At 41.9% G+C, this 26,777-nt stretch overlaps 1 protein-coding gene across 8 annotated transcripts in view; it reads left to right on the top strand.

Moving 5' to 3' along the window:
- Positions 1 to 26,228, top strand: part of NARS2 (asparaginyl-tRNA synthetase 2, mitochondrial) — a 48,675-nt gene extending 22,447 nt beyond the window's left edge. For 6 of the 8 annotated variants that reach the window (XM_053971780.1, XM_053971779.1, XM_053971783.1 and 3 more), the window contains 8 exons: positions 6,382 to 6,514; positions 12,908 to 13,006; positions 13,439 to 13,476; positions 15,245 to 15,311; positions 16,824 to 16,961; positions 18,050 to 18,147; positions 19,749 to 19,775; positions 25,496 to 26,228. In XM_053971780.1, the coding sequence (XP_053827755.1) occupies positions 6,382 to 6,514; positions 12,908 to 13,006; positions 13,439 to 13,476; positions 15,245 to 15,311; positions 16,824 to 16,961; positions 18,050 to 18,147; positions 19,749 to 19,775; positions 25,496 to 25,640 (745 nt within the window). In that variant the 3' untranslated portion in view covers positions 25,641 to 26,228. The remainder of the gene's footprint in view (positions 1 to 6,381; positions 6,515 to 12,907; positions 13,007 to 13,438; positions 13,477 to 15,244; positions 15,312 to 16,823; positions 16,962 to 18,049; positions 18,148 to 19,748; positions 19,776 to 25,495) is intronic. The other 2 variants (XM_053971781.1, XM_053971782.1) reach the window with 2 other exon arrangements.
- The last annotated feature ends 549 nt before the right edge of the window (positions 26,229 to 26,777 follow it).

Raw genomic sequence — 26,777 nt, 5'->3', positions numbered from 1 at the left:
CTTCTGTTTTGTGCCACTGAAGCTAGAGCAGAGGCTGTGGCAAGGGAAGAGCAAATCCTGGAGTATGTCAGGAGAGTGCTGTACACATGCAGCCTCCTGGGCATTGTGGATCCCTTTGGAGGTTGCAGTCAGAGAAGCTGCTGCATTACTTCAGTCTGACTGGCTGCAGGGGGAAGTTGGCACTTCCCAGTCCCTGTCTGGGAACTTAGTCAGCTTTCTTTTTTTTTTTAATTTATGTATTTATTTTCGGCTGCTTACAAAAGGAAGTACAGTCCCATCTCGTCGCAGCATGAGCCAAAACCTCAGCACTCAGCACAGCAGTTCTGCTGCCCAGGCCTAAGTCTCACATACTGCTACAAAAGTTCTTGTCGAGATGCAGCTTTTCTCATCTGCATTTCCCCAGAGGGCAAGCAGAAATGGCCTGTGAGGAGTCTTTAAAAACTCATTTTTCTGGGTAAAATTCAGTCCCTTCTGTTGCCTTTTCAACAGAAATGTGCATTTTCATTGGGCAGAATCCAAACCACCAGACAATACTAATGGGAATATTATTTTTACACTGAGGTTAAACCCCAGATATTTCTGTCCAACTCTGACAAGTATTTTTAACACAGTCTACCCAGGTCAAGGATTTAAAATATTCTGCCTCTTGTCAACACTGCTGGGCATGTGTACCTTGCTATCATCATTAGGAGCCCTGGACTTCCAGCTCCTCCAAAAACTAGACCTGGGAAACATTGGGCTGATACTTTGAATGGTCACCCGTGTGTGTAGTTTTGTGCACAGGGCCAGAACATCTTTCAAAATACAAATTTCAACATCCCTGAACAATCCCATTCATGTTCAGGTCAAGCACTGCAGCTAACTGGTGCATCCTAGCAGCTGAGCAAAGTCACCTGCTTATTTCAGTGGAGCAGGCAGGTCCTCCATGCTCAAAATGAATATGGTCATGCCAGGACAGAGTGGAATTAAATCAGATGGCTCACTTTATTAACTTCCTCACTTCCTAAGAGAAAGGACAATGGGTAGATAAACTCCTTGGCTTCAGGGTCACCTTGCTGAAGGTTTCTCCTCCTCTGCTGATGTTGTGTGTTGTTTTGATTTGGATTAGAAGTTACTTTTTCTAGATTTTCTTGCAATCTAGATTTTAGTCTCTGTATGGCAGGGAGGGGTCGGTGCATTATGGTATAGGGGAACACACTGTGTTGAAGGGTTATGTGCTGCATTCATTTAGCATAGCCAAGAATGAGATTTGGCATAAGTCACTGTTCAGTTTAACTCGTCCCTGCAGATCTTGCCAGAGTAATCAATATATTTTTGTTTACATAGGTATGTGTTGTATTTTGGGGTGACAGCGAGGGCACCGTGAAAATGAATTGTTCCCCCTCTGCCATGTCAGTAGTGTATTTTTATGACTTACAGTAGAAATCACTGGGGTGATGAAGTTTTGAGAAACATCTTTGCTCCCAGTGTGTACTGGTGTGGTTTAGGACTTAGCCCTGAGTCACAGGAACCCGCTTCTCCCTCCAGCTGTGTCACTACTGTGTGATGTGACCTTAGCACTGGTCGTAAGCTGACTGTACAGGGATTGCATCTTCTTGATTAATAGCCTTGTTCAGAGTTATATGCCCTTGGTTCGACAGCACAAATAAGTCTTTATTACCTCAGGAGCAGCGTGGAGTCCTGGCTCAGAAAAGGAGTACAATCCATTCCTGGCTTGGGAACCATCAGCACAATTAATTCTATTTGGATTGCACTATAAAAGTTGCCAGTAAGGCAGAGATGCTGTGGCCTACAAACACTGCATGAGTTTAATTAAAAGAATTATTTGAAGCAGCTTTGGGTACAGATACTTATTACTTCTCTATTGGTTCTTCTCACTTCCTCTATAATGAAATGTCAGTGAACTCAAACGAAATGAGCTTTCATTCTGCATGGCAGAAAGCTCCCAAAGGTGGCTGGTTCTGGAGACTGTTTTAGTAGTGTGTGAAATAAAGGTGAAAGGGGGCAAGTTTCTCCCTTCCTGGCTGTCCATAGGGCAGAGAACACAAGTGTGGCCTGTGCAGCAGTGAGCCTCCCTGATCCGTGCAGAGGATGGCTATGGCCCAGCAACACTTCCAGGTACTGCTTTGGTGTCCAAAGGGACTCCTGGCAGCCTGTAGCTAAAAGTGGCTGGGCCCTTCACTAGGCTGGGGTGAGAAAGCTCAATGTTTTCCAGGATGGGGCCCTGGCTTTTGATGCATTTCAGTGTGTTGGAAGGAATACTGTGGGTATTCTCTTGGCCTCCACATTAAACTCAAATTTTCCCAGAGAACTGGGCAGAGCAAAATACAGTCACAGAAAGGGAGCAATTAATTAAGCAGCTCTGTGCCTTCTTGTGGTGTCGACCCCGGCAGCGCCTGTGAACTGCATAAATGCTCTCAGGCTTGCTGTCCAGAGCTCTGATCTGGGCAAAACTGCCTGCAAAAGGACTCATTTCAAAGCCTCTCTTGTATTCTTTGGTAGCACGTACAAGGAGAGTGTTACAGACATTACTGCTCTGCCTGTAATGGCTAAGGAAAAAGGCTCAACAGATTAGTGAGCTTTTTTTTCCTCTCCTGTGTGTATGCTTTTGTTGGAGATGAGGAATTAGCACTACTGATTTTTTTTTTTTTAAAGACCCTCGAGTGCCCATAACCCAAACTGACCTAGGCACTTTTGGAGACTTAGGCAGAATTTTCAAGTTATTTTTAAACACTGTAAGTCTTGTAGAGGTCTGGGAATGTTAAATGATTGATTATTTGCATCATAGAGCATAGGAGTCACAGCCCTGCACTGAGGCTCCATTGTGCTAGGTGCTGAATGCACACAGAACAAAATGTGACTGGGTTTGCTCTCAGTACCATGAAATCAGAGCTGAGTCAATTCCCATCCCTCTTTTCTGATATATCTGTACATGCTCAGTGTGATACAGCAGTGTATCAAATCACAGATATGTTTTTTTATAGCAGATGAAGTACAAATAAAACTTGATTTGTATAGTGGGCATTTGCTTAACATCTTGAATGGCAGGGCACAGTAAACATTATATAAATGCCTGGATGGAAAATAATTGTTCGTGCACAGAGCTGATAACAGTACTATATGTACTTTTAGCTGTGTTTCTCTGTTATGTCCAGGCCTCTGGTCAATGCTGCATTGCTGTTACCAGATGACTTGCATTTATTGCGCTCCTTTGATCGCTTTGCCAGCGTGACATCTGGCTAGTTTCCCTTTGCTAGGGTCCCAGGATCCTGGAGAAGTTCTCACAGTTACTTGTATCTGTCTTTTCCCTTTTGAGTTAGCATGAGAAATGAATGATTCCTCCCCTCCCTGCAGATGGGGGTTTATTTGATGGAGAGGGGGGCTAGGGCTGAGTGTTGTTTTTCCCTTTTTTTAAGGGTCAGACAAATTCAGCCCCACACCAGTGATGTTAGGTTCTACAGGCTATCACAAAGCCCTTACACTTGCTGTCTCCTTGGGGTAGTCCATAGAGTTGCAGTGCTAATGGTTTGTTTTGTAAACATAGGTGGTTCTCTGTGTACAAGTGCCTAGAGCTGAGGAAAGACAAAAATTGGTTCCTGTGGGAGTTGTTCTGCACTTGCCCTCCCCAAAAGCTGTCTTGGGCATAGAGAGGCTTTATTCTTGCAGTACAAAATTGATCTCTGACTATGAAGTGTTTGACCATGGCTGACATCTTGGAGCAATAAGGGGGTGGGTCTTTTTTATTTCTGATTGATTTTAGGTATCTTGCAGGCAGCAAGCCCCTTGGAAGATGAGTAACTAATCATCATGCTTGGGCTGCTGATCAGTAGGAAATAAGTGCAGTTCAAAGTACTCTTAGTAGCCTTGGTTGCTGGAGACTGTCCTGCCACAGTAACTGAAGTTACTTATTACTGAGTGGACAGCTGCTGAGAAATGTCTGAAACTCCCTGAAGCCAGGCTGTTGCTCTCTGGGAAAGGATCTCGTGCTAGCCAGCTAGTGTCACACTTTAGTTTTCAGTGTTACTTTGAGGCCTTCATGTCAGTGAGACATTAGAGACCTGCACATCATACTGGGCAGACCTGAATGAGTACTTAGAGTAATTGTAAGCTTTTCACAATATTTTCATCTTGTGTCTGATCCTGGCTCAGTCACAAACTGAACTTGTGACTAAACTAATTTATTTAGGAAAAATTCTTTCTTTAACTGAAGGGCCTCAAATTGAAATATTTTAGCAAAACTGTGAAACGTGGGGGCAGGTAGAGCAAGAGCCTGCCTCTAACTCCTGTTTCCCACTGCAGGCCAACCTCCACAACCTGGCAAACAAAAGCTTTTGACCAGTTCTGCCTTAAACATAAAATGATTTTGACTGCATGACTCACTGTTTTGTATCTGTTGTTTGTATTGCTATAGCAGTTGAGGCTCTTAAAGTTTGGATCCAAGACCTTGTTATGCCAGGTGCTCTTTAGGAGCATGGGAAAAAAAACAAACCAAAAAGGCCATGTGAGGAAGAACATGAGTTTCTGTATAACTCAAGACAACAGGTGGCTACAGATGGGGGATCACAAGGAACTGATGAAATAATAGTGAATGACCTGTGCAGTGAGTAATAGTCTTGGTACATCACTTATCTAAACATTGCTGAGGTTTTGTAGATGCTACTGCAAAAGGCAGTTTGAAGGAGAATGATGGAGTAACAGAATTGTACAGTAACATCTCAGCAAGTGAGAGGGCAGCAGAGGGAAAAGTGGCATGCTTGAAGGAAGATGTTTGCTGCAAAATCTAGTTAGTTGGTTGTAGATACTGTGGTCTTATATGAGGGAGTGCAGGTACAAGAGCAAAGTGGAGACAGAAAGTGTGTTTCTTGGAGGAGGGAAAGCAGAGCCACGGGGAAAAGAAACCTACAGGCAGGCTATGTATTCAGAGTCTTGACCTGAAGCTTCTGGTGTGTTTACTACTAGCAACTCAAGGAAAAAGAAAGTGCTTTTTCTTTGGATCATAACCTTTAACCAACATGTGACATGAGGGAACAGATGAGTGAAGCAGAATGCATGTGTTCCTTTATTTGTAGCACAGATGTCTCCATAAGGGGCAAAGGAAAAATGCTGCTTTTTGTAGTGTTGTTTATTTAAACTTCAGTTGAACAAAATTAGCCTGTTCAGAAACTTCAGTGAACGTCCTTTTTAAGTTGAAAGCTTGCAGAGCAAGATGCAAGTCAAATGCCAGCCCCAGCAATTAGCACACATCCTGTCATGAGCGTCAAACCATGATCAGGTTCTTTTTCTTTTTCTCCTACATGCTGTCTGCAGCTAAAAATATCATCAAGTTAAAGATGTACCAAAGTTAGCAGCTGCCCAGTTCATGGTTTTTCTGAAGCAGCTTGCTCTCTTCTCCAATCATGGTTTTCTTCCCATGCAGCATGAGAGGAAACACAAATGTCATGGCATGTATTTGGGAAGTTCTCACTGGCTTGTGGGTGTCCAGGAGCTCAAGCACTCTTAGATCACAGTGTAAAAGGTATTGCTTGGAATGCAGCTTCCCACATAAAATCAAAACTTTTAAAGGTGTGTTGGTGTTTGATAGGGAGGTTTCTTACAAAGGAAGTGGAAACACAGCATGACATGGCTGCAGAACAAGAAAGGATGGATTTAAATAGCCACCCAGAAGGTGGCTGGAGAAACGGCTTCATAATAGCAAATGCATTGATTGTTTCAGCATTAAATGTTCTCCCCGATGTGTTCTCTGCAGTCGGGACCCCTTTCAGCTGAACCATTTTTAGCTGTGTGGAAGGGCCCAGTTCTTTATCTTCATGGCTCTCTGAGCAATGAACTTCTGTCTTACCACTAGAGGGGGACTGCACGCCATACACCTCCCATCCTGCTGGCCTTCACTGGCCACCCCTCAGTGCCCACCAGCTCAGCAACTCCAGCAGCACGACCCAGTCTGCTCTGGTGAGCACTGGGATCTCACAGCACCTGTGAAGGTCAGGCATTGCAACCAAAGAAGTGTAAAGGCAAGTGGATGAGGATAGCATGATTGGTATAGTATCTGCATGCTTCTCTAGTTAGCCAGTTCTGCAGAATGTTGAGTTTTATTCCTACACAGTTACAAAAAATGTCCTGAGCACGACTTGTGTTCAGAGAAAGCTGAATATTGTGTGTGTGCAATGTCTCTGAGTCACAAGGTGTGACTAACCCCTCTCCACGCCTGGATGAAGGAACGTAACAGCAGTTTTTTCAGCAGTGCCATTGATGAAATGGCAGTGTCAAAAATGAAATTGAAACATGATTGTTTCTAGATGCTGGGAGAAAAGTGAGGGCTTTAGGTGTAACAGACCCAATTGTGTGCTGGACCTAACCTACCTGTTCCCTGCTGCCTTGCAGGGCTTTTACTCACGTGTTCACCTTTGGCCCAACGTTCCGAGCAGAAAACTCGCAGAGTCGCCGGCACCTGGCAGAGTTCTACATGGTGGAGGCTGAGCTGTCCTTCACTGAAAACCTTCAGGACATCATGCAGGTGGGCACTCCAGATGTCTATGCAGGACTGGTGCCACAGTTTCTTCCTCCTGTGCTCCCTGCCCTCAGCTGAGCTCCTCTCACCCTATGTGAACCAAGTAGAGGTTGCACAGGTATTTCCCAAGGAGGAGGGTTTGCTTGGCAGAGGTGAGGCCATGGAGAGGATTTGGAAGGGAAGATACAGGTGCACACAGCCCTCATCTGAATGGGAAGCTCCACAGTTGCTGTATTGCCAGGGAATGTAAATGTACTTGACTAGTGCTAATGAGTGGCACTCTCCCTTTCACAGTGTTCAGCACCTTTCCACTGAGTGAGCAGTGTTTAAGCAGTGTGCTCTGTAAAGGCCTCCTTGAAATCTGCATTGAAATCTGAAGAAGAAACAGCAGTTTCTGGCATACAATGTTCACTGTGGCTTTAGCAGAGACTGGAGGAAATCCTTAGTCAGCTGGCTTTTCATTTTTCAGGACTGACCTCTCAGTAACAGGTTAACCACATGATGGATGCCTATACACCTTACTAGTCTCAGCATAAGCCATCTTATACCCAGTAGGACTTGTATGTAAACATACACATACACTCTCATTTATCAGATAAGCTCTGTGGAAAGTGATTGAAAAAATAACCTTATAAAGAAAAATACCTGAAGCACTGGCTGCAGATTTATAAAATAACATCCAGGTGGTGGTTTTTTCAGCATGGGTTATAAACAGTGCTGAACCAGCGTGGCCTGAGAGCACAGCCGGTGTGCTCTGTATGCTGCTTCTGAATCTGTGATGTCTGTATGGCACTGGGCTGTGTGGACTGATCCATTGGGAGTCTGTGCTCCATCATGAATAGCATCCTGCTCTTCCTTTTGTCTTCCCTTTTCTCCACAGCTTTGTGTATTCTTAGAGCACAGCCTGTGTATATGTACACACCTTAATTCCTGAGCCCCCTTGTTTCTCTAGGTAATCAGGAGTCAATTGAAATCTTCACTACTTTTGTCTAGTATAATAAGCACAGTCTTCTGTTAAGTGGTGTTTGAGCCCTTCGACACAGAATCAACATACTTGTGCAGAAAACCCTCATTTTCTGGGTTTTGAAGTATAGACAGCCAGTTCAGACAATTCAGAGAAATAGATTTGAGAACTGTTCTGGAATTTGTAGGGCTTTTATTTGTGGGGAAAGGAGGAGCTTTACCTCTCAATTTTGCCTTTGTTGTTGCTAAGTATTTTATGAAGTCTCAGCTTGTGCTCTCTTTAAATCTTCCCAAAGTCTTTGGCAAGCACCTTTCCCTATAGCAGAAAGTCTCCTAGCAGCCATTATTTTGCATTCCTTGTAGTGAGTTTGTATTGCAACAGGCTTAATTTTGTGGTGTTCTTACTTGAGGAAGTGGAGTTCCCAGTTTGTTTATTTTTAAACCATTGGGCAACCTCTCTTAGAACAAAACAAACAAACAAAAAAAAAATCAGCAGAAAACCCTGCTAGTTGCTCTAAAGCCTAAGTGTCTCTCCTGGTGTAACTGACCTAAATTCAGTGTTCTCTTACGTATCTGCCCATCAGGTATTTTGTCTGTTTGTTTTCATCTGCAACTTCTTTATTCAGGGAAAAATGCCCAGTTGAAAGCCTTCAGGGCTCTTGGCCAGGGTTAATATCTGAACTTTGTCCTCACATAAGGAGATGGATTGTTAAAAATTTATTTTTAAAAATGCTATTGGACATTTGGACTAAGTAGCTCTCACTTGAGCAAGTTACTTTGCTGGGAATGCTCAGCTTCTTCAGGGACATCTTGAAGTATTTGCTTATACACCATTAAAGAGTCTTGCTACAAAGATGTGCATGTTTACCATTCACTGGTGAGGCTTGAGATCTTTCAGCCAAAGCTCTAAAAGAAACATAGTTTTCATTATGAAATAAAAGGAAAAAAAGAGATTTAATAACCAAGCTACATGTATTTGGGAACAAAGGGCCTGAAGTCTTAGAGCAGCGGCCTTTTTTCCCTACTGTAATTGCACAGAGTAGTGCTCAGTTATTCCTAAATTAGTAGCACAGTTCTTGTGAAGTCTCATGTGTCTTAATCATGCAATCTAAACTTCTGTTCTGTGCCAAAATGTGTGCTACAAAGAAGCTTTGACTCTCACAGTACTGGTTTCACAATACTTTCTGTGGAAAGTCCCATGTGCTCAGTGCAGTACTTCACGCTGCATGGCTGGGTGATAGTATTTCTGCTTTAGTGTACAGGTACATGTAAGGGTATCTAAGGAGGGACCTCTTTTTGTAAGTCAAGTTAAGAAGCTGGACCAGGTTGCCCCAAGGCACTTCACCTCCAAAATGGATGAGAAAGAGAAGAATTTAGAAAAAGGTCAGGTAGACAGGAGAAGAGGTCCAGTTGTGGAAGTGTCTGGATTCCCTAGAATCATCAGCCCACCAGTGCCTGAATTGGTGGTCCAACGTCTCCAGTTTTGTTTGTTCTCTGAGATGCCTGTTATCACTCTCTGCCTCTCTCTTCAATGCTGTGTCATGTAGTTGTATTTGTAGGCCATTATCTTCTATTTTTCATTCCACTGTATCAGCAGTGCAGTATATTTAAAGGATCCCACTTCACTCATGACACTAATGGAGTCTCAAAGAGGCCATATGATACAGTCATTATTGAATTTCATCAAAAGCACATACAAAGCCATGCTAGAAAAAGACATTATTTAGACTGTAAAGTTAGGAAATGCAAGAAGGGAGTTTTCCTCAGGGCCTTGTCAGGAGTTTATGCATAGTGTTAGTCTTCCTTAACAAGATTATATCCTGGCACTATTGTCTCTTTAAGGGATGGAGAATATTTCTCTTTAAGATGGGGCATACAATTTAACACTAAGTATTTGAGCTGTGTCCTGAGGGCACGAGTATTGTCTTCCACTGGTTATGTACGTCATCAAAATTAATTTGCTGTCATTACAGCCTAGTGACATGGAGCATTATTACCTCCATTTTATAGAGGGGAGTCCAGGCATGAAATGAAGTCAGGTACCGATTCTGGGTGTCAGCTTTAGAGAGCTTGGATCTAAAACATGTATGTGGTTTGATTTCCGGACTAGTTTTCACTCGGCATTCTGTCTTCAGTACCAAGTCTGAGGCACTTGGGCAGGTCTGACTGCAGTCTTGAGGGAGCAAACATTGGTAATCACATGGGAAAAGTTAGTTCTAAGAGTTTTGCACAACACTCTTTGGGGATATTGGGCTATCTGCAGGACATTGGGCTATCTGCTATTGTTTGAAGTGGCATCCAATTGCCATAGCTCAGGCTTGTTCTCTTCCCTAATTTTTATCAGCATTCAGCTTCAATGGCCAGTGGAGCAGTGGTCTGGCAGACAAGTCTCCTTCCTTGCACAGTAACAGCATCTCTCCAAAATGGGGCTTGAGCTGTTGGTTGTATTGCTGAGAGAGGAGATTTTATGACCAAGATCAGATGCGAGTCCTCCCCTCTGTGTGTATGTGGACACGTAGAGTGGGTATGAGGAAGCATGGAAGCAACAACAGTGGTCCACTGATCAGTGTTTCATGTGTGAGAAGCCTGTGATCTAACACTGCACCCACATGCATGGCCCAGGTAAATACATACATAAAAATCCTACTGGCAGGTCATGCAATTTTTCTTATGTAATCTTCCTTATGTAATAAAGATGATGATTTGAACCTTTCTTGGAGTGCACAGCGCCTTCAATTACTGCTGCTGTCTTTTACTGCTGTTTTATTGATTATTTGCTCTGTTTCAACTCTGGTCATAATTTTATTTGGGAAGAGGATAAGTTGCAGTATCAAAAGATCCAGGGTAAAATTAAGCAATACCTTTGGGAGCTGCTCCTAATCAAAATTGAACTCTTAGCCATTAAACAACAGAGCAACATTGGGAAAGGCCAATGTTGATACTGCTGAAGTTTCAAATATGAAAATCAAAAGAGAAAGGCTAAAATGATTGATGGAGGGGAGAAAGCTTTAACCACTGTCCTCCTTGCTTGCCCCTCTACCAACACAGTTTCCACAACACCATTGTGAAGCAACCACATTATTGGGCTTTTGGGACATCCAGAGTCCCACCTCTGAGATGAGCTACTTGCTGTGATTCCAGTGCCTTTTTTTCCCTGTGTAAGTCTCCTGTCAAACATGTTTCTTTCAGAATATGTTCAAACCAATTCAGTTCACCTATATCTCATACTCATGTGTTCCCTTAAACCAGCAAGCCAGTGATTACACTTCTCCACTCATTTTTCCTATAGCCTACTTTGCAGCCCTTCATTATGCTGTCTGCTTAAAGACATAAATTCCCAGTTTGAGAGATTTTTTCCTCCTTTTTTTTTTTTCCATCTACTGTTTGTGCCTAGTACTTGTTTGGCATAAATAAGAGCAGTGAGGAGGCCAGTGTATGACCCACGTGTCCGTCTTTTTTGCCAGGATAAAACCTCAGTCTCAAACCTGGAAATATTTCTCAGATTGTTTTTCCCATACCACCCACATCTTTTTTCCACAAGAGGAAGCTGCTTATGTTGAATGCTGTGGGAACCTAATTGTTACTTTATCGCAGTGAGGAAAAAAAGTGCTAATTAAACAACATGCCTTTCCAAAACCAGATGATACTTTCATTTTCTAGAAAGAGGAAGCTTAATGTAAAATCCCTTCGTCTCTGCCTGGTGAAACCAGATGAATTGCTAAGAAGTTTTCTAATTTCATTTGCATAAGCCTTTTTCTAGCTACTTTGAAGAAAGTTCAAAGCTGACTCTTTGGTTATTTGCCACTCAGTAGCAGGAATGCTGGCTTTTCATTTCCTCTGTGTTTGAGTACCAGGAGGCATAAAACTGTTCATCTGCATATGATAATGTTGTTCCTTTATTTGCATCCTCCCTTTTTTTAAAAGGAGAGGCCAGGTTGATGCAGGAGTCTTGAGTCTGAGTTTGGCTCAGAGGAGTCCAAATAGAGTGCTTTACCAGCTCTACTAGGCTAGTGGGATGCAGAGGTTATTCACCAGCACAGAGCAGTGCTTCAGCAGGTGTGAAGGATGTTCATCTAAGCACAAGTTTGTACAACATGCCTGAAATCTCATCTTGGCTATGTCAGCAGCCCAGCTGCTTTGTTTCTGTGCCTTGTGCTCCTCTTACCCTGTAAGGTCTGGTTCCTTGTGGGAAGGAACTGCTTCTTCTTGAGATCTGCTGACCTTTCCACAGGTTCATCTTTCCACAGTCACAGGCTTTGTGGTGTCTAGGGGCTGCCACTCACCTAGATATATCATTAGTGGAAACTTCAGTTCTCTCAACTCTGCAATTAATGAATTAGTTGTTACACTCACAAAAACCAAACAAACAAACAAAAACAAGAAAAAAAAACCAAAAACCCACAACCAACTAGGAATGTGCCAGAACTTTGACATGTGCTTTGTAGGAAAAACCTTGTCCCTTCCCAGGCTGAGATGACATGCAGCCCCAGCTGCATTGCTCTGTTTTTACAAAGAAAATGAGAATAGGAGGGTGATTTTGAATAAGAGGTGGGATGGTCAGTTGATACCACAGGTGTCAACTACCTGCTTTGTGCTGGTGTAAGACTACAGGAAGCCATGGGAACTCTTAGTCTGCACAACAGCAAGTGTCTTGGATGGTCTGCTTTGCTTAACCAAAAGAGAAAGTGACTCTTAAAACGGGTTGATGAAAATGCAGCATCCCATGTGGGGGCTTTTAATGGCATTTTAATTTCTTAATGAGTGAAGCCCGTTTTACTGGATGAGTATATCCAAATTGGATGATAATGTCATTTAGTTAATCCACATTAGTTTAGGGAAATGGAACCACATCTTTTTAGTTTCTCAAACATCCCTGCATTGATGTGTCCTTTACTTTAGCTCTCTACTCATCTTGTACATGTTCACTTTGCCCTTACTGCAGAGTCTCTCCAGCTGAGAACTGTTTGATGGGCTTGCTTTACACACTGCATGTTAATTCTCTTTCCTTCAGTTTTGCCTTTTCTAACAACAAAGCATAAATCCGGAATTGTTTATTAAAGGACAGATGCCTCACTAAGAATTAATCTGAGACTGGACCCACAAATGGTTCTAACGTGTCTGTGGCTAGCCAGGGTTGTTGCTTGAATATTTTGGCTGCGATTTTTTTCACTGGACATACCTGACTGAAGATACTGACTCCATCAGCCAACATTGAAGCCCTAAACCCATAACAAAAATAAAGGTTCCAGTCCTCTTCAGCTACTAAGCAAACCTGCTAATTAGGAGCATTAATGAGGTGTTTCCCTCTTACACAGTCTGGCCAGGCAGAAGGATAGAAACTCCTGTACCCTTTGGCTGATGTGTACCATGTTTCATTTATAGTCTGGGACACGTAAGCAATGTTTATTTTTCATGCATTCCTTTTTTCTCTATTAGGTTATGGAAGATCTTTTCAAGACAGTGACAAGCACTGTGCTCTCCAAATGTCCTTGTGATGTTGAGCTTTTTCATAAATACATAGCTCCTGCACAGAAGGTAATGCATGTGACAGGAAAGAACTGCAATCCTGTCATGTGTTTTGGGGGTTCTTAGCTATAGGAAGACTGAATTTTTTTCAATTTTTTTTTTTATTGTGTTGTCCTGTGTTAAGAAACTGTGAAAAGCTAAATATCGGCTTGAGCTTAAGTGATTGTTCAAGCCAACAGAGAGAGGACACACAACTTTCTGTAGCTGGTAGTAGGTATGGTAGAACTGTAGTTTTCTCTTCATCTGGTAGCCTCTGAATCATCAGCTTCAATAATTGGGTAGCCTTTTAGCACTGAATGGCCAGGAGTGGATTTTGACCCGTATCTAGATCAGAATGCAGTCCTACAAATTACAATATAGAGGGAGGTCACTTTCCTGAATTTGTCTTTGAACCTTAAAGGGTAGCTTTACATGTTTATGTTTTTTCTTGTTTTGACCAAGGGCAGGTTGGAACAAATACTGAAGCACAAATTTATGATGTAAGTACTATTTCAAAATGATCTTGCAGAGGGCTTTTGGGGAAAGAGTTTCCTATGTTCTTTTTCTTTCACAACTCAATGTCTTCTGGGTTAGCATAATGTCTCCAAAAGAGCATGAGCTGCAGTTTTCTTTTACTGTTTGTCAGGTATGCCCTTTCAGCTCTGCATGAGACTGACACCTGAATCTGCTAGTCTTTGGCTTTTGCTCCCCTGGACAAGATCCTCAAATGTATTCTCCTTCCAGCATGTGCCTGCATAGTGGTTGCTCACGGTCCTGCTTCGTTTTGGCTTTGATGCTGTGCTTTCATTCACAATTTCACTCCAGTGGCTCTCTTTTTATGAAAGTGTTTTATGCTATTTAACAATCCCAATTGAATTTCTATTCCCATTGGTTGTGTAGCTCATAATCCCAGTTCTCTTTGTGTTAAAAAGCTGAAAGGTTTGGGTTTCCCTTACTGGCACCGGAGGGTGCCACCTCCTCCTCACTCCTGCTTGTCTCTTCAAATGGTGGAACTCTCCACTAATCCCACAGAACATTGTAGTGCTGCTCATCCCAGCACTGGCTATTTTGTTAAGCAGCTGCAGCCACACCTGGGCAACAGGATCATGAAGGATCCCTTTGCCTCTGCCTGCAGGAGCACCATGGGAGTCCTCAGTGAAGTCACCATCTCCCCATTTCAGTCCTCTTTTTGGACCTAACTGATAGTCCTGAAAGGACAAAATTGTGCTGGGCTTGTCCCATGCTCCACAGAAAAGGAGAGAGAGACAGATCTTCTCTTTCCCCCTCTCTGTCTCTCTCTCTCTCTGTCAGCTGCTGGCAAATCTGGGGCATTCCTGGCTTACACACATTGGTTACACGTGTTGAACCTGTGCCAGTGATATACCTCATTTGGTCTGTGGCCTTGCATAACCCAAACATGTGGAGCAATATATTCCTTCTTGAGGTATTTCCTCCAGAAGCCTTCCCTGTTTTAGTGAAACCTTGTAATGGGTTGTAAAGAGCTTGTGCTCCTTAGGGAATTTGGTTTTTAATTGGATTAGCCAGTGATACAAAGTTGAAATTATTGTGATCATGTTATTCTTTTCTTCTCTCTGTCCACAACATTTGGCTTGGTATGTGGAAAACTTGGCTGCCATGTTATCTTCCACTGAGTCTTGATTTCCAGTTACCAAACCTGGAGTATTGTTCACTGCACTTTTTCTGTTTGCTTTGCCATGATGCTATTCTTTTGTGCTGGTGGAAATTGGTGGAGAATCTGCTTTCAAATCTGCCAGAGAAGCAGAGAAACATTACTGCATGTAAATCTCATAGTTTTTGCAAAGTAAAGTGGAAACATTTGAGCTACAAGCCCTTTGCACCCTGGGCTGTTATTTTTGCCTAACACACCCTGGACTAGAGCTATGTTGTTGTAACTATACTTATGAGGACATATTGTTTTCTTTTAAAAAATCCACCCATTTCTATGAAGCAATTCCCTGCAGAGCTCACTACTGACTAAAATGCAATATTGCAATAATGCAGAAGTGTTGAGAGCTTAGCACTTCCTGCACTACATGTAGCTGAAGCACAGGAAAACATACGATTCTTGCCATATTAAATGCTTTTTGGTTTCTGTCCAAAGAAGCATTGCTGGGAAGTCTGACATTACACACAAGTTGGCATGGTGGTGGGGAAATGCCTCCTTAATTTTCCAGCATGGCACTTAGCCATAAAACTTTGTTGTTCCTTTCATAGTTATCTTAAAGACTTTTTTTTTTCCTCTTGCAGAATTTCCTACAGTGAAGCAGTGGAAATTTTGAAGCAAGCTCCTCAAACTTTCACTTTCAAGCCAGAGGTAGGTCGTTGCCAGCTAGTTTGTCCCTATGCAGAGCCTGAACTTTGTAGAATCTCCTTTCTCTCTCTCTCTCTCTCTCTCTTTCTCTCTCTCTGATACCACAGGAGTTGTTACTTTGCACAGATTATCTGCCTCCTGGGGTGTTTTGTTTGCTGGGTTGTAAACCCAGTGTAACTTTTGCCCTTTGAGGTTGAAATGGGAGCAATACAAAGGGTGAGATGTGTAGCAGGAGAACATGTAACACTTGCAGGGAAGGAAGTGATGAGATTGCAGTTGAAGGACGAAGGCTTTAGCAAAGGAACTTCTCTTTCCTGAATGTAAGTAGTGCTGAGAGTGTTGCAGATTCAGTAGCAATTATCTAAAGCGTTGCTGTAATAGTTCTCAAAAAAAGGAAAGACAAGATGATAGTACTGAAAGCTTGACAAGGATTAATAAACCAATACCTTATGAAAATGCCATGTAATCTACATGTATGTAAAGGGAATCCCTTGTCTTTCCAAAGCATAGATGTTGACTGGGAAAAAGAGTAACATGCTAGTCTTTCTAAAGCTATGAGAGTATGGTTTTCTAAAAATCATATTTTGCCCAATTTCAAACACGCACCCACTCCAGTATGGGACAGCATTTATGACAGTGCTCATTTTATGTCTATATTGTTTAATCATTCTCTCATTATGATACTTCAAGGAAAATAACACTCTGGCTGAAGCCACCCATATAGCCAGTTGGGTAACTGTCTCATCTCTGTGCAAAAGTGGGTGTAGAACCTCAAATCTTTTCTCTGTACTACCTGGATCTGAGACAGCAAACTTGGGATATTTTAGTATAAAGAGAGTCTGGGGGAGGTCTGTTCCCCTCTTCCCCTTCCATTCCCCCGATATTCTTTGCATGTCCTATAAACGGACTTGGGGTCTCAAGTCAAAAGGCACAGGATTTATAACATCCCTGGAAAAAAGGGAAAGTGAAGGGCATTGCAAATGACCATGGTTTCTGATAACAAAGAATTGGTTAATAGGGTGCTAGGTTTTCTTAAGTGAGAATTAATGTAGCATGTAACAGGACACAGCAGGGAAGAGAGTAATTAGCCTAGGAAAGCTGCTTTCTATACACCAGAGATAATACTGAAATAAGGCTGGTTTTCTGGTTCAAGTAAGCTGGATTTGGAGAGGTGCCTGTTTTCCTTTAGATATGCAGTGTGTGGTTTGGGGTTTTTGGGGTTGGGAATTTTTTTGCTTGTTTTAGGTTTTCTAATTTGATACCAGATGCTTGGGCTTGATGCAAGGACAATCTGGCCCTGTTCTGTTAACTTAAATCATATTATTTTACATGCTTTGCTCTGCCTGAAAACTTGTGAAACTGTCTACTTCCCAGTAACCTGTATGAGAAGTTGCTTTGCTTGGTTTCATGTTATTCAAAGAAGCACATCTCTCTGAGCAGGGATTTTGCTGGGTCTCTTGCCATGGGCAAGAGGCACCCAAGCAGATTCCCAGCCCCCTTTTGCTGTCCTTACAGTGGGGCTGTGACCTCCAAACAGAACATGAGAAGTACCTGGTGAAGCACTGTGGGGAGGTTCCTGTGTTTGTGGTTAACTACCCATACGACCTCAAACCTTTCTACATGCGGGACAATGAAGATGGACCTCAACACACAGTGAGTCCATGGGTCACACCTCCCCCACTTCCTTGTCTAGGAACATGTCTCGGCCTTCTGATAGATACTGTCTGCTAGGCCTGCCCTCCAGAAGTTCAAGATAAGATGTGACCATCAGGTGATCCTGTCCATTTTTTTCCTGTTGTAGAAGAAAATACCCAAAGCGGAAACAACAGGAGGAGGAAGATTCGGGGGGTGGGACAGTGTTAACTTTTTGCTTAATTGCCTTAAGACATGTTTGCCATAGTTTATTTCTTTTCCTGGTAAACTTCTGTACTATTAAGTGAAAGGCATAGAATTGGATGGCTCCAACTAGTCTGTGATTCTCTTGTCATCCAAATGTAGCATCCATGCAGTGCTCAAATAGCAGATGGGCAGAAGAAATAAGCTCTTTATCAAGTCTCATGCCTTGAAATTGTGATTTCTCAACTGAATTGAGACAACCTGAAGCATTGCTTCTGCTAAAAAGAGCAACAACACCACCAACTATGTCTTCAGTGGCTTTGATTCTAGCAACATTTCAGCTTTGGGATAAGAAAAATAACTCTAGAAGACAAACCAGAGAAGATAGACAGTGCAAACCTAACTGCCTAAGTGGTAACACTTGGATCTGGCAGATGAGTGCCATTGCTACCATATCCATTAGAACTGGTTATAGGAATGGGGATAGATAGGGCTGAACACAAGCAACAGCATCAGAGCAGGGAATCAAGGCTTCAGAAAGTTTGCCCACATGTCTTTGCTGTCTTCTGAGCTGCTGTTGGGTTCTTTATAACCCCCCCACAGGTTGTCACCAGAGTACTTGGTGAGATTCAGTTCAAACCACTTGCAGTAGATGTCCTCAGTCTGAGACATCACTGCTGTCATTTAGGTTTTCTGTAAATTTCTGATGTTTATCCTTGCAAAATTTCCTCCCAGCCTTCTCCAGTCAACAAAAGACTTTTCAAGTATGTGCAAATCCTTACCTAGTGTCCTGCACTCTGGAAATATTACAGTAGGGTTTTACAAAAAAACATCAGTGTTAACTTCTTCTGCTAATCACTGTGTGGCTATATGGCATAACTTCAATTAGTTTTCTTTCTTTGAAGGTTGCAGCTGTTGATCTCCTTGTACCAGGAGTAGGGGAGTTGTGTGGAGGCAGCTTGAGAGAGGAGCGACTGCCCTTCCTTGAATCACGCTTACAGAGGTATGGAAAATCCACAGATGCCAGGAGACTAGCCTGAGCAGGAGAGTGTTTCAGCAGCTCTTTGTGGTTGGCAAGACAGAGGAGGAGCAGAAGGGCAGCTAATAGTATTTAAAAGAAACCTGCTTTTGTCTTTTTGATATCTATTTATCTGAGTAGATGACTGCTAACTGGTGAAGAAGTTCTTGTGTTTCTGTCGCAGGTGTGCAAACGGCCTCTGTTTTATCTCATCAGAGAAGTTTTCTTTGTTCTAAGAGGCCAGGGCACTAGAGTGCCTCAGCTCTGCTGCAACTAACTGGGGCAGGGTCTGCTGTGGGATACTTCATCCTTTTCTTCAATTTTTGTGGCTGAAAGTGGATTGTGAAGGTGGAACTTGTCACATATACAGAACTTAGATATCTATTTGTCATCACGTTGTGTAACTGAGGAATTGCATTTTTGGTCAGAAGCTTTGCCAGTTGTGATGCAGCTGGCCTCAGTGACTGGCCTGATTTCAGAGAATATGGCTCTTTGCTAATAGTTTCATGGGAAGCTTCACTGGAACTGCTCAAGACGTGTACTGTGTTATGGGGGCTCCTCTTTCCCTGCTGCCTTAGTCTGCATCTTGTTACTTTTGGTAGTTTTTGGCTAACTTCAATGTCAGAATATCAAAGCTGCTTTTTAGTTAATAATTGATGTTATACATTGGGTAACTCTCCATAGGCAGTTGTTCTCTGGATCCTATCTGATTGTTCAAAAATTTTGTAGAATCAGAGAATGGTTTGGGTTGGAAGGTACCTTAAAGACTATCTAGTTCCAGCCCTGCTGCCATGGGCAGGGACACCTTCCATAAGATCAGGTTGGGCAAAGTCCCATCCAGCACTTGAACACTTCTGTTTGGGCCAGTCATACTCTGGTGCAAAGCAATGTTGGAGGAAGGTTAATCCCAAAGTAACACCATTTGCACATTGGGAATTAATTTGTTGCTTAAATCAGCCACATGCTCACACAGATAGATTTAGTCAGAGAGAAGAGCAAAATTTACTTCAGCATAATGAATCCAAAAGGCACCAGGCAATTAAAGTTACCAGAACATTAATTCTCAGTTATTAGTGTAGGATGATGATATTCCCTGTGCTTCCAAGCTCTCTGAAGCAGGCATGCTTCAACTCATGTAAAGTACAATGTTGCCTGCTGCACTTTTTCAGTCAAAACTTTTTGCCAGTATCTGAGTTCACAGTCCTCAGAAGGAGGAGAAGGGTACATACATGTGGCGTTCAAAGCCAGACTTTCTTGTTTGTCAGGAAAGTCATAGAAAGCATTTCAAGATAGAAATGGGGTGTGTCTTTTGTAAATCACACCTCCTTTCACAGGTTTTTCTCAATTTTGAGTCCTCAGGATCTGGTTTTGTTAAGCCCAAATACTTCAGACCTTTAAATTCTATTTCCTGCAGAACCAGCATAACCTTAGAGAGAAAAAACAGGATTCTTGTCTTCTTATGTATGCTTCATACAATAGTTCACCAGGCTTTCCCTTTTCTTGTAGCATGCTCTTCCAGGCAAGTGCTGCTTGTGCAAAATAACTCTGTTCCTTTACTTAAAAGGGATTTTCTTTGTATTTCACAGATTAGGACTCACAGATGCCTATCAATGGTAAGATTCCACCTTGCTCTGCAAGCTCTTTTTCTTCTTTTGAGACTTATTTAACCAACTGGGGTGTTGTTTGTTTGTTTGTTTTCTTTTCCTTTTTTTTTTTTTTTGTTTGGTTTGGTTTGGTTTGGTTTGGTTTGGTTTGGTTTTGTTCTGAGGGAACAATTTTTGGCCCTGTTGCCCTGCCATCACTGCCAGCCTAAATGAAATAGCCAGTTCATTTAAGCAAAGGTTAATCCAGTGCTACTTAGTTTATGCCTCCAATTTGTCCACCCACGACACAGGTTATTCCTCTCAGGATTGCATGTGGTGGATTAATTTACAACCCATAATGATTTTTGATATTAAATCAGTAGGCTGTGTTGGAAGTTGGGTCAATTCTGACCACTATGCACGAGATAAACAGGTTACAGAACCACAGCAATTTGTGACCTTTAAGAGGTCTATGAATAACTCCCTTTGCAATTGACAGGGCAATTGGGTCGAAAAATCTTCCCTAACAACGCAGTTAAAGCAATTAAAACTGTCCTCCTAAGGAGACAGATCAACCTTTGAATTAACAGTTTAACCCATTAAAACGACAGAAGGTTCTTTGTGTCTTGGTATGTACTTCATCATAGATACTGTGAGAGTGGTAGTGCAGAGAATTAGAAGGATATTTTTCAAACATTCTGCAGTATTTGGATTGATCTTTTGAAAAAAACCAAAGTATAGGTTCTTCACTCTCATCTTCCCACAGTATGAAATCACTGAGGAACAGCCCAGTGTATGGCAGATCGTCACATCATCCATGTATAAACAGGATGAATTTAATTTCTTTCTTTGTTGTTTTATTTGTGGCCCAGAATACACCATATCCCTTTATCAGAGGGAGGGATTATCCTGAACAGGGTGATAAGTTGTGTGGTTAGATGCTGAGGTACAGCCCAAGGAAGTCTGGTGTTCCATGGCAGAGCCTTCCAGCACTACTATGATAGTGCAGCCCTGCTTCATGCTTCCTGCAAGAACAGATGAGGACATTGCCTGTCACCCATTTGCATTTTCATGTGATATGTAACGATCGCATTCTGGAAACTCTTCCTGCTGTTATCTTGTTTTGGAGACTCTTTCCTCCTTTATTCCCTCCACTCCAACACAGACAATGTAACTTCCTGGAAAAGATTAATGCTGTTGTTACCCCCTGCCATAGCAGGGTCTGGTGTCCTAGGAAGGTGCAGAATAGTAGTGATTCTGGATGCTTCTGGACTACAGTCCAAAATCTGCCAGAATACAGGTAGGTGCCTTGCCAGCATCCATCTTTTCAGTGGAGGTGGCAGGGGAGACTAAAATTAATCTCCTCCAATTTAGTGATTGAATTGAGTCTCCAAAGCTGGCTCTCAAACTCCTGGAAGAATGGTTGAGTCATTCCTTTTTAAATATAATATTTACTGACTTTTGAGTGTGATCTCCTTTCAAGTTCCTTAACCATTGCCATATCTCTGATTCTACCTGTTTTCTTCCCCCCACTAAGCAAGAGGATATTGTGGATCTGACTGTTTCTAGGACAGTTTCAGGATTGCCTTGTTTTTGGTTGAATCATAAGGCAGAGGCAACTGATGATCTGAAATACTGCTCTGCTACTTGCCATTCCTATCTTTTAGAAAGTTTTTCAAAAGATAGATAAAGTGACATGGTCAAACTCTATGAGTTTTCTTCGGTACACTGTATCTTTCCTGTTAGGCAAGTTTCTTTCCATATAGAATATGAGTTGGAGTAGTATTTGACTAGATTTTTTAGTTACTTTATCTTATTTTCACACTTCTTCCTTTGAATTGTAGACAGAAAATAACTCAGAGCTGTAGATTATGATCTTGGCTAAACTGAGAGGTATGTGGAAATGAGGTGGGAAAGTCGAGTGATGAGAGTACTCTGGGAGTTCATTGATTTCTCTGTGACCAGGGAGTATTAAGTATATTGCCTTGTAAACAGGGGACTTGATCCTGTTTGCAGCCTCCAAGTGCCATCTTAAAAGTAACAAAGCAGGTACTTTGTAATGAACAGTGTGTTCCCAGAACCATTAGTGTGAGCAGCATTTCAGACAGTCTTGCTGTGTGTAAGGCACTGCTTCCTTACTCTGAATATCTTCATGTGCTTCAGTGGAGACAGTTGTCTCATACTGAACCCTTTACAGTCCAGGTACCCTTTTGATCTTCTGGTGTAACACTGGTGAAAGTACACAATAGCAGAGCAGGTGTTGTCTGCTGACTTCAGGTGGATGTTACTCTGTTGTTTTGGCCCTGCTCCTGCTCTGGATGAAGAAGATTGAGCTGTGTTGGGCTCTTTAACTTCTGGGAATCTTTGAAACTTGAATGTCAGAGTATTCTGTTGGGTTCTCGTGTGGCAGGGTAAAAACGAGGAGTCTGGCTTAGGGAAAAGTAGCACTGTGAGCCACTTGGAGCCCATGGCCAGTAACTACACTCACCTCATCCTTTAACCTTTTTCAGAGCCCAGTGAAAACAGGTAGCTCATCATTGTCCTTGGCAGACACCTGCTCCTATTACTCCTCTTTTGGGAAGAAACTGGAATGCTGTGCTGGGCCAGACAGCGGCAGGCAGAAAGTCAGGGGGGTTTTCCTTACACACACACCTCCAGTAAAATATTTAGTTTAATGGACTACAGAATCTTTGTTCTTTCAGCCTTACTACTTTTTTCAAACTGGCCACAGAACCTTCAGCATAGCAAGAGGATTGCATAACAGGTTGAGATTGTATTTGTTTTGAAAAGAGACTGAAAAGAACACATTCTGTTTATGAATGGTCACTAGGAGGGCACTGCTCTCACTGCTGTGCAACACAGGGAACTCACAATGATTATAAAAGAATATAAATCTTAAAAGGATGAACGGAAATTATCTAACATGGAATTTGTTGCTGGGGGATGTTGTTACAGCACACACTTTAGTAAGATTGAAATCTCTGAAGATCTACTCTGAAGTGCTCAGGTCTAGAGCAGGAACATCTGGGCTAGCTGGGGTTGCAGAAACTTACTTCTCCTGCAGAATAATGCTGCACAGTCCACCAGTTGCCAATAGAGTGCTCAGTTCCCCTCTTAAATATGAGCTACTAGCAAAAACAGCTAGACTAGTTCACGACTCTTTTTGAGGTGAGAAACATCCAATGTCTGTAGACTACTGAATGTAGGAAAACCTCAGGGAGCATTTTCCAGCCTAAAGGGATTTTTCTCTTCATCTGCAGGCAGTTACTTTTTCTTTCATCTCTGAAGAATGGAAAATTTCTCAATTCTTCTGCTTCTTCTATGCACAGTCATCAGAAAGGATTCACAGTCTTGATCCTCAGCACATTTAATTCAATGGACTTTTTCCATTAACTTTGATGGGTTTTGTTTCGCTCCTTTTGCCAAAATGGCTTCTCAAAGTGCTTTGAGATCTACAGATCAAAGTCCTGGATAAGCAAGGGTAGAATTTATTATTATTGTTCATCTGGAAGTAGCTGAGTTATTTCATCTTCTTACAATGACTTTATAAACTCTGTTGCCAGCAAAAAGGGAGAGAAGATGCTGGGCTTAGTCTCAACTGCCTTTGCAAAGGCTGATGCATTTACAGACATCATCAGAAAAGTTTGTGCTGTTACTTTTATTCCTGGTTACAGCTAAAGTTGTTACCAGCTGGTGTGGCAGTTCTGCTCAGAACACTTGAGCTGGGCCAGACTGATGTACCACGGCCAGCACCCGTATCCCTCACATTTATGAGGTCTTTCCTGTTTCGTGAGTCACCACTCTCAGCATCAGTCTGCCCATCACCTTCCTTGCAAACCCTTGTAAAGCTGCGCAGCGGAGCTCCCCAGGAGCAGTTCAGGGTACCTGCAGAGACTCAAGTTCTTCTTTATGGAGTCTGTGTAAAGTGGATAGAGATGAAGGCCACCATGCAGTTGCACAGCCTACATGTTTTTACCCATAAGCATAATCCTCATCACAAGATGTGGGGTACACACACCAAGCCTTAGTCAGCCAAGCTAACACCCAGCAGCACAGAGAGAAAAGCACGTGGGTCCCAGTCATCAAAAAACATGTCCCACTCTTGGGCCTGCTGTTCAACTTGCAAACTCCACTTTGTGTCAGTGCTACGAGGAAGAAGTAAGCTCTGCTTCTCCTTTTGCTATTTGGGCAGTGGAGGGGAGGGGAAAAACACTTGGGGAGAAAAAAACTTGAATATTGGATTGAGTGTAATAAGTGGTTTCCCAAATTTTAACTACTGCTAATGAGCTGTAAGGAAAAATAGTATTTCGTGGTATGAAAGGCATACTGTCAAACTGAGTGACAGAGCAATCTTGCAGCTATGGAATTTATGGAGAGTACTCTTATTTTGCAAGTAAGGGTGAAAGAAAGATCTGATGTTCAAGCAACTACACTCAAATATACATAATATATTAAAATATATTAAATACATGTATATTTTACGTATTTTTATATATGAGTACATATATACACAAATATAATGTTTCCTTGCAGTTCATTAACAGTATGTAAAATTTGGGAAGCCATTTATTGCAATCAATCCAATCTTAATTTCTTTCACAGTGTTCTGCCCCCCTCTACTCCATTGCATAAGTAGTAAAACATATGCATTTATATTTAAGTGCACTTGATATTTTTTTTTTAAACTGGGATGATGAAATATTCATACACCAAGATTAGAAGCAAGTAATACATCTGGAGCCACTCAATCCCCTACTAGTGCATTTATATAAAGAAGAATAACTTCTTGCCTTCAGCAACCTCAGAAGTGGCCCCATAAATCAACAGAAGCACAGAGATGTTTCTCACTTCTATTAAAACCGTTGGTGACAATTTATAGCTGCAAATACAGTATCACATCAGCCACAGTCCAGCTGGGAAATGAGTAACTATAGAAGAACCATCATAATCTTGTTGACACCCATATACTCAGAGTATCTCCTTCCAAACGTTTTCTGAGTTTTCTGTGTACAACAGGTGCTGTTCTGCAAAATAAAATGTCTTGTTCCAGATCTCATTTTTAGAGAAGATATGTTCAAGGGTTTTTTTTTTTTCTGGCTTACTATGGAAATAAAGGAATCAGTCTGTAAGAGTGTTTGAGGAAAAAGTAGCAAAAAGCCATCATAATCACCTTAAAAGAAAAAAAAAATAAGGAATGTTGAGTAGACAGACAGCAAGACCTATTTAAGCTTCTACAGAAATTACTGGAAATGAAATTACTTAGGCTATTGAAAAGCAAACAGAAATCGAAAGAATTTGCAGGACAGATTTCCACACCAACACGGAAAGGGCTAGACAAGCCCAAGCAGAGAGCTTCACCTCCAGTAGTGGAAGTGCTTTGTGATTCTGTAGGGACCTGGGTTTGTGCCTCTGCTAGGAATATTTTAGGTACTAAAAACTATGAAGGTGTTTTCAATATGGGCAGAGCTATGGTGCTCAAGCTGTTCTTCGTACCCAAATACCTCCTTGCTCCTAAAAAACCATGCTGTACTGTGTTGGCAAAGTATAGCTATGCTGCTTTGAATGGCTTCAAACTTGGGATTTCTGCTAATACAATTCTGCTTCTTCATACCCCTGACCAGCACAGAAATCATAGTGGTTAGGGTCAAAGAGAAGTAATTAAGATGGAAAGCAAAGCCCTAGATGAAAAACTCACTTTAATGACTTCAGCATAACTGTGCTGCAAATGTAACTGTCTGTTTAAATTACAGGTATCTAGACCTCCGAAAATTTGGATCAGTTCCTCATGGAGGCTTCGGAATGGGGTTTGAACGCTACCTGCAGTACATCTTGGGAGTTGACAATATCAAAGATGTTATTCCTTTCCCCAGGTTTTCTCACTCCTGTCTCCTGTAGCTCAGCATTTGACTCATGTGGAGAAAACCACTGGTGTAACTATGTGTATTATAACATACCATGATATGACAGAGTGTGTTTCAGTGGGAAATCAAGGTAATTTTTATATCAATGAAACTCTTGGTCAATTTAATACTGGGTTATTGAAAATAATATATGTTCTGGTGAGATTATGGAAGGACACTGGCAGTTAATTTGATAGTAGCTCATGTCTTCAGTGCACTTCTGGCATATTAATAAATCCCACTTAACTAAAGGGTTACGATTCCCATGAGACTAGTACAAGCCATGGAAGTACTGAACAAGCACTGAAGGTAGCAGGGAGTTTTTATGTGAAATATTAATAAGGAAGTGTGACCTAAAATATTGTCATGGCTGTGATACACTTGCTACTGCTGCAGATAGGAAATGGCTACTGTAAAGCATGATTCTTCCCACTCCAAGTTAAAAGCAAATATTGTATACTTCGGAAAAATCAGCCAAACCTGGCAAGGAACAATGTCATACTGGAATTGCTGGAGTGAGTTTGTTGAATGATGTTTGATTTTGTGAGTCATCAATAAAGATGTACACTGGGTTGTTTTATAACTCTGTATGGTTTCTTCTTCTGTTATAAAACTGTAGGTCTCAGCATGAGAGAGTTTCCTTCAGTGTCTGGTAGAAGTTTCATTTTCTGTATAACCAAATTAGTTGCACAACTTCTGCAGAAGGTATCTGTTTTCTGTCTCCAAGAAAGCACATATTCAGAGCAGGCAGAAATGTTCAGTCAGATGAGACTTCATTCATCCATGCATCTCTCCAGAGCCAACTTGCCATTCATGGTGGGGTTTTGTTGTTGCTTTGCTTTTCTTTTATTGTTACTGAGGAAATCTCTCATGTGCTCATCGGACCAAGCAGTTTGGTCTGTATTGCGAAACAACCAACAGATGCTCCCAAGCATTGCTGTGTATTAAGTAATTGCTTATCACTATAGGATCTGAACTCCTTGGCAGTCTCTAATGAGTTTATGCTCTCAGCTTCTCTGCCAGGTAAAGAGATACTCATTTCTGTTTCGAAGACAGTGTTATGGGAAGAGCAAGTGACTTGCCTGAGGCAACTGGAAACCAGTGATTTATTTGGGATTTGAACTGAGGGTTT

The sequence above is a fragment of the Vidua macroura genome, chromosome 2, assembly GCF_024509145.1.
Source record: "Vidua macroura isolate BioBank_ID:100142 chromosome 2, ASM2450914v1, whole genome shotgun sequence".
Taxonomy (NCBI): Eukaryota; Metazoa; Chordata; class Aves; order Passeriformes; family Viduidae; genus Vidua; species Vidua macroura.
The sequence above is the reverse complement of the archived record's forward strand: the minus strand, read 5'-3'. Positions and strand labels throughout refer to the sequence as shown.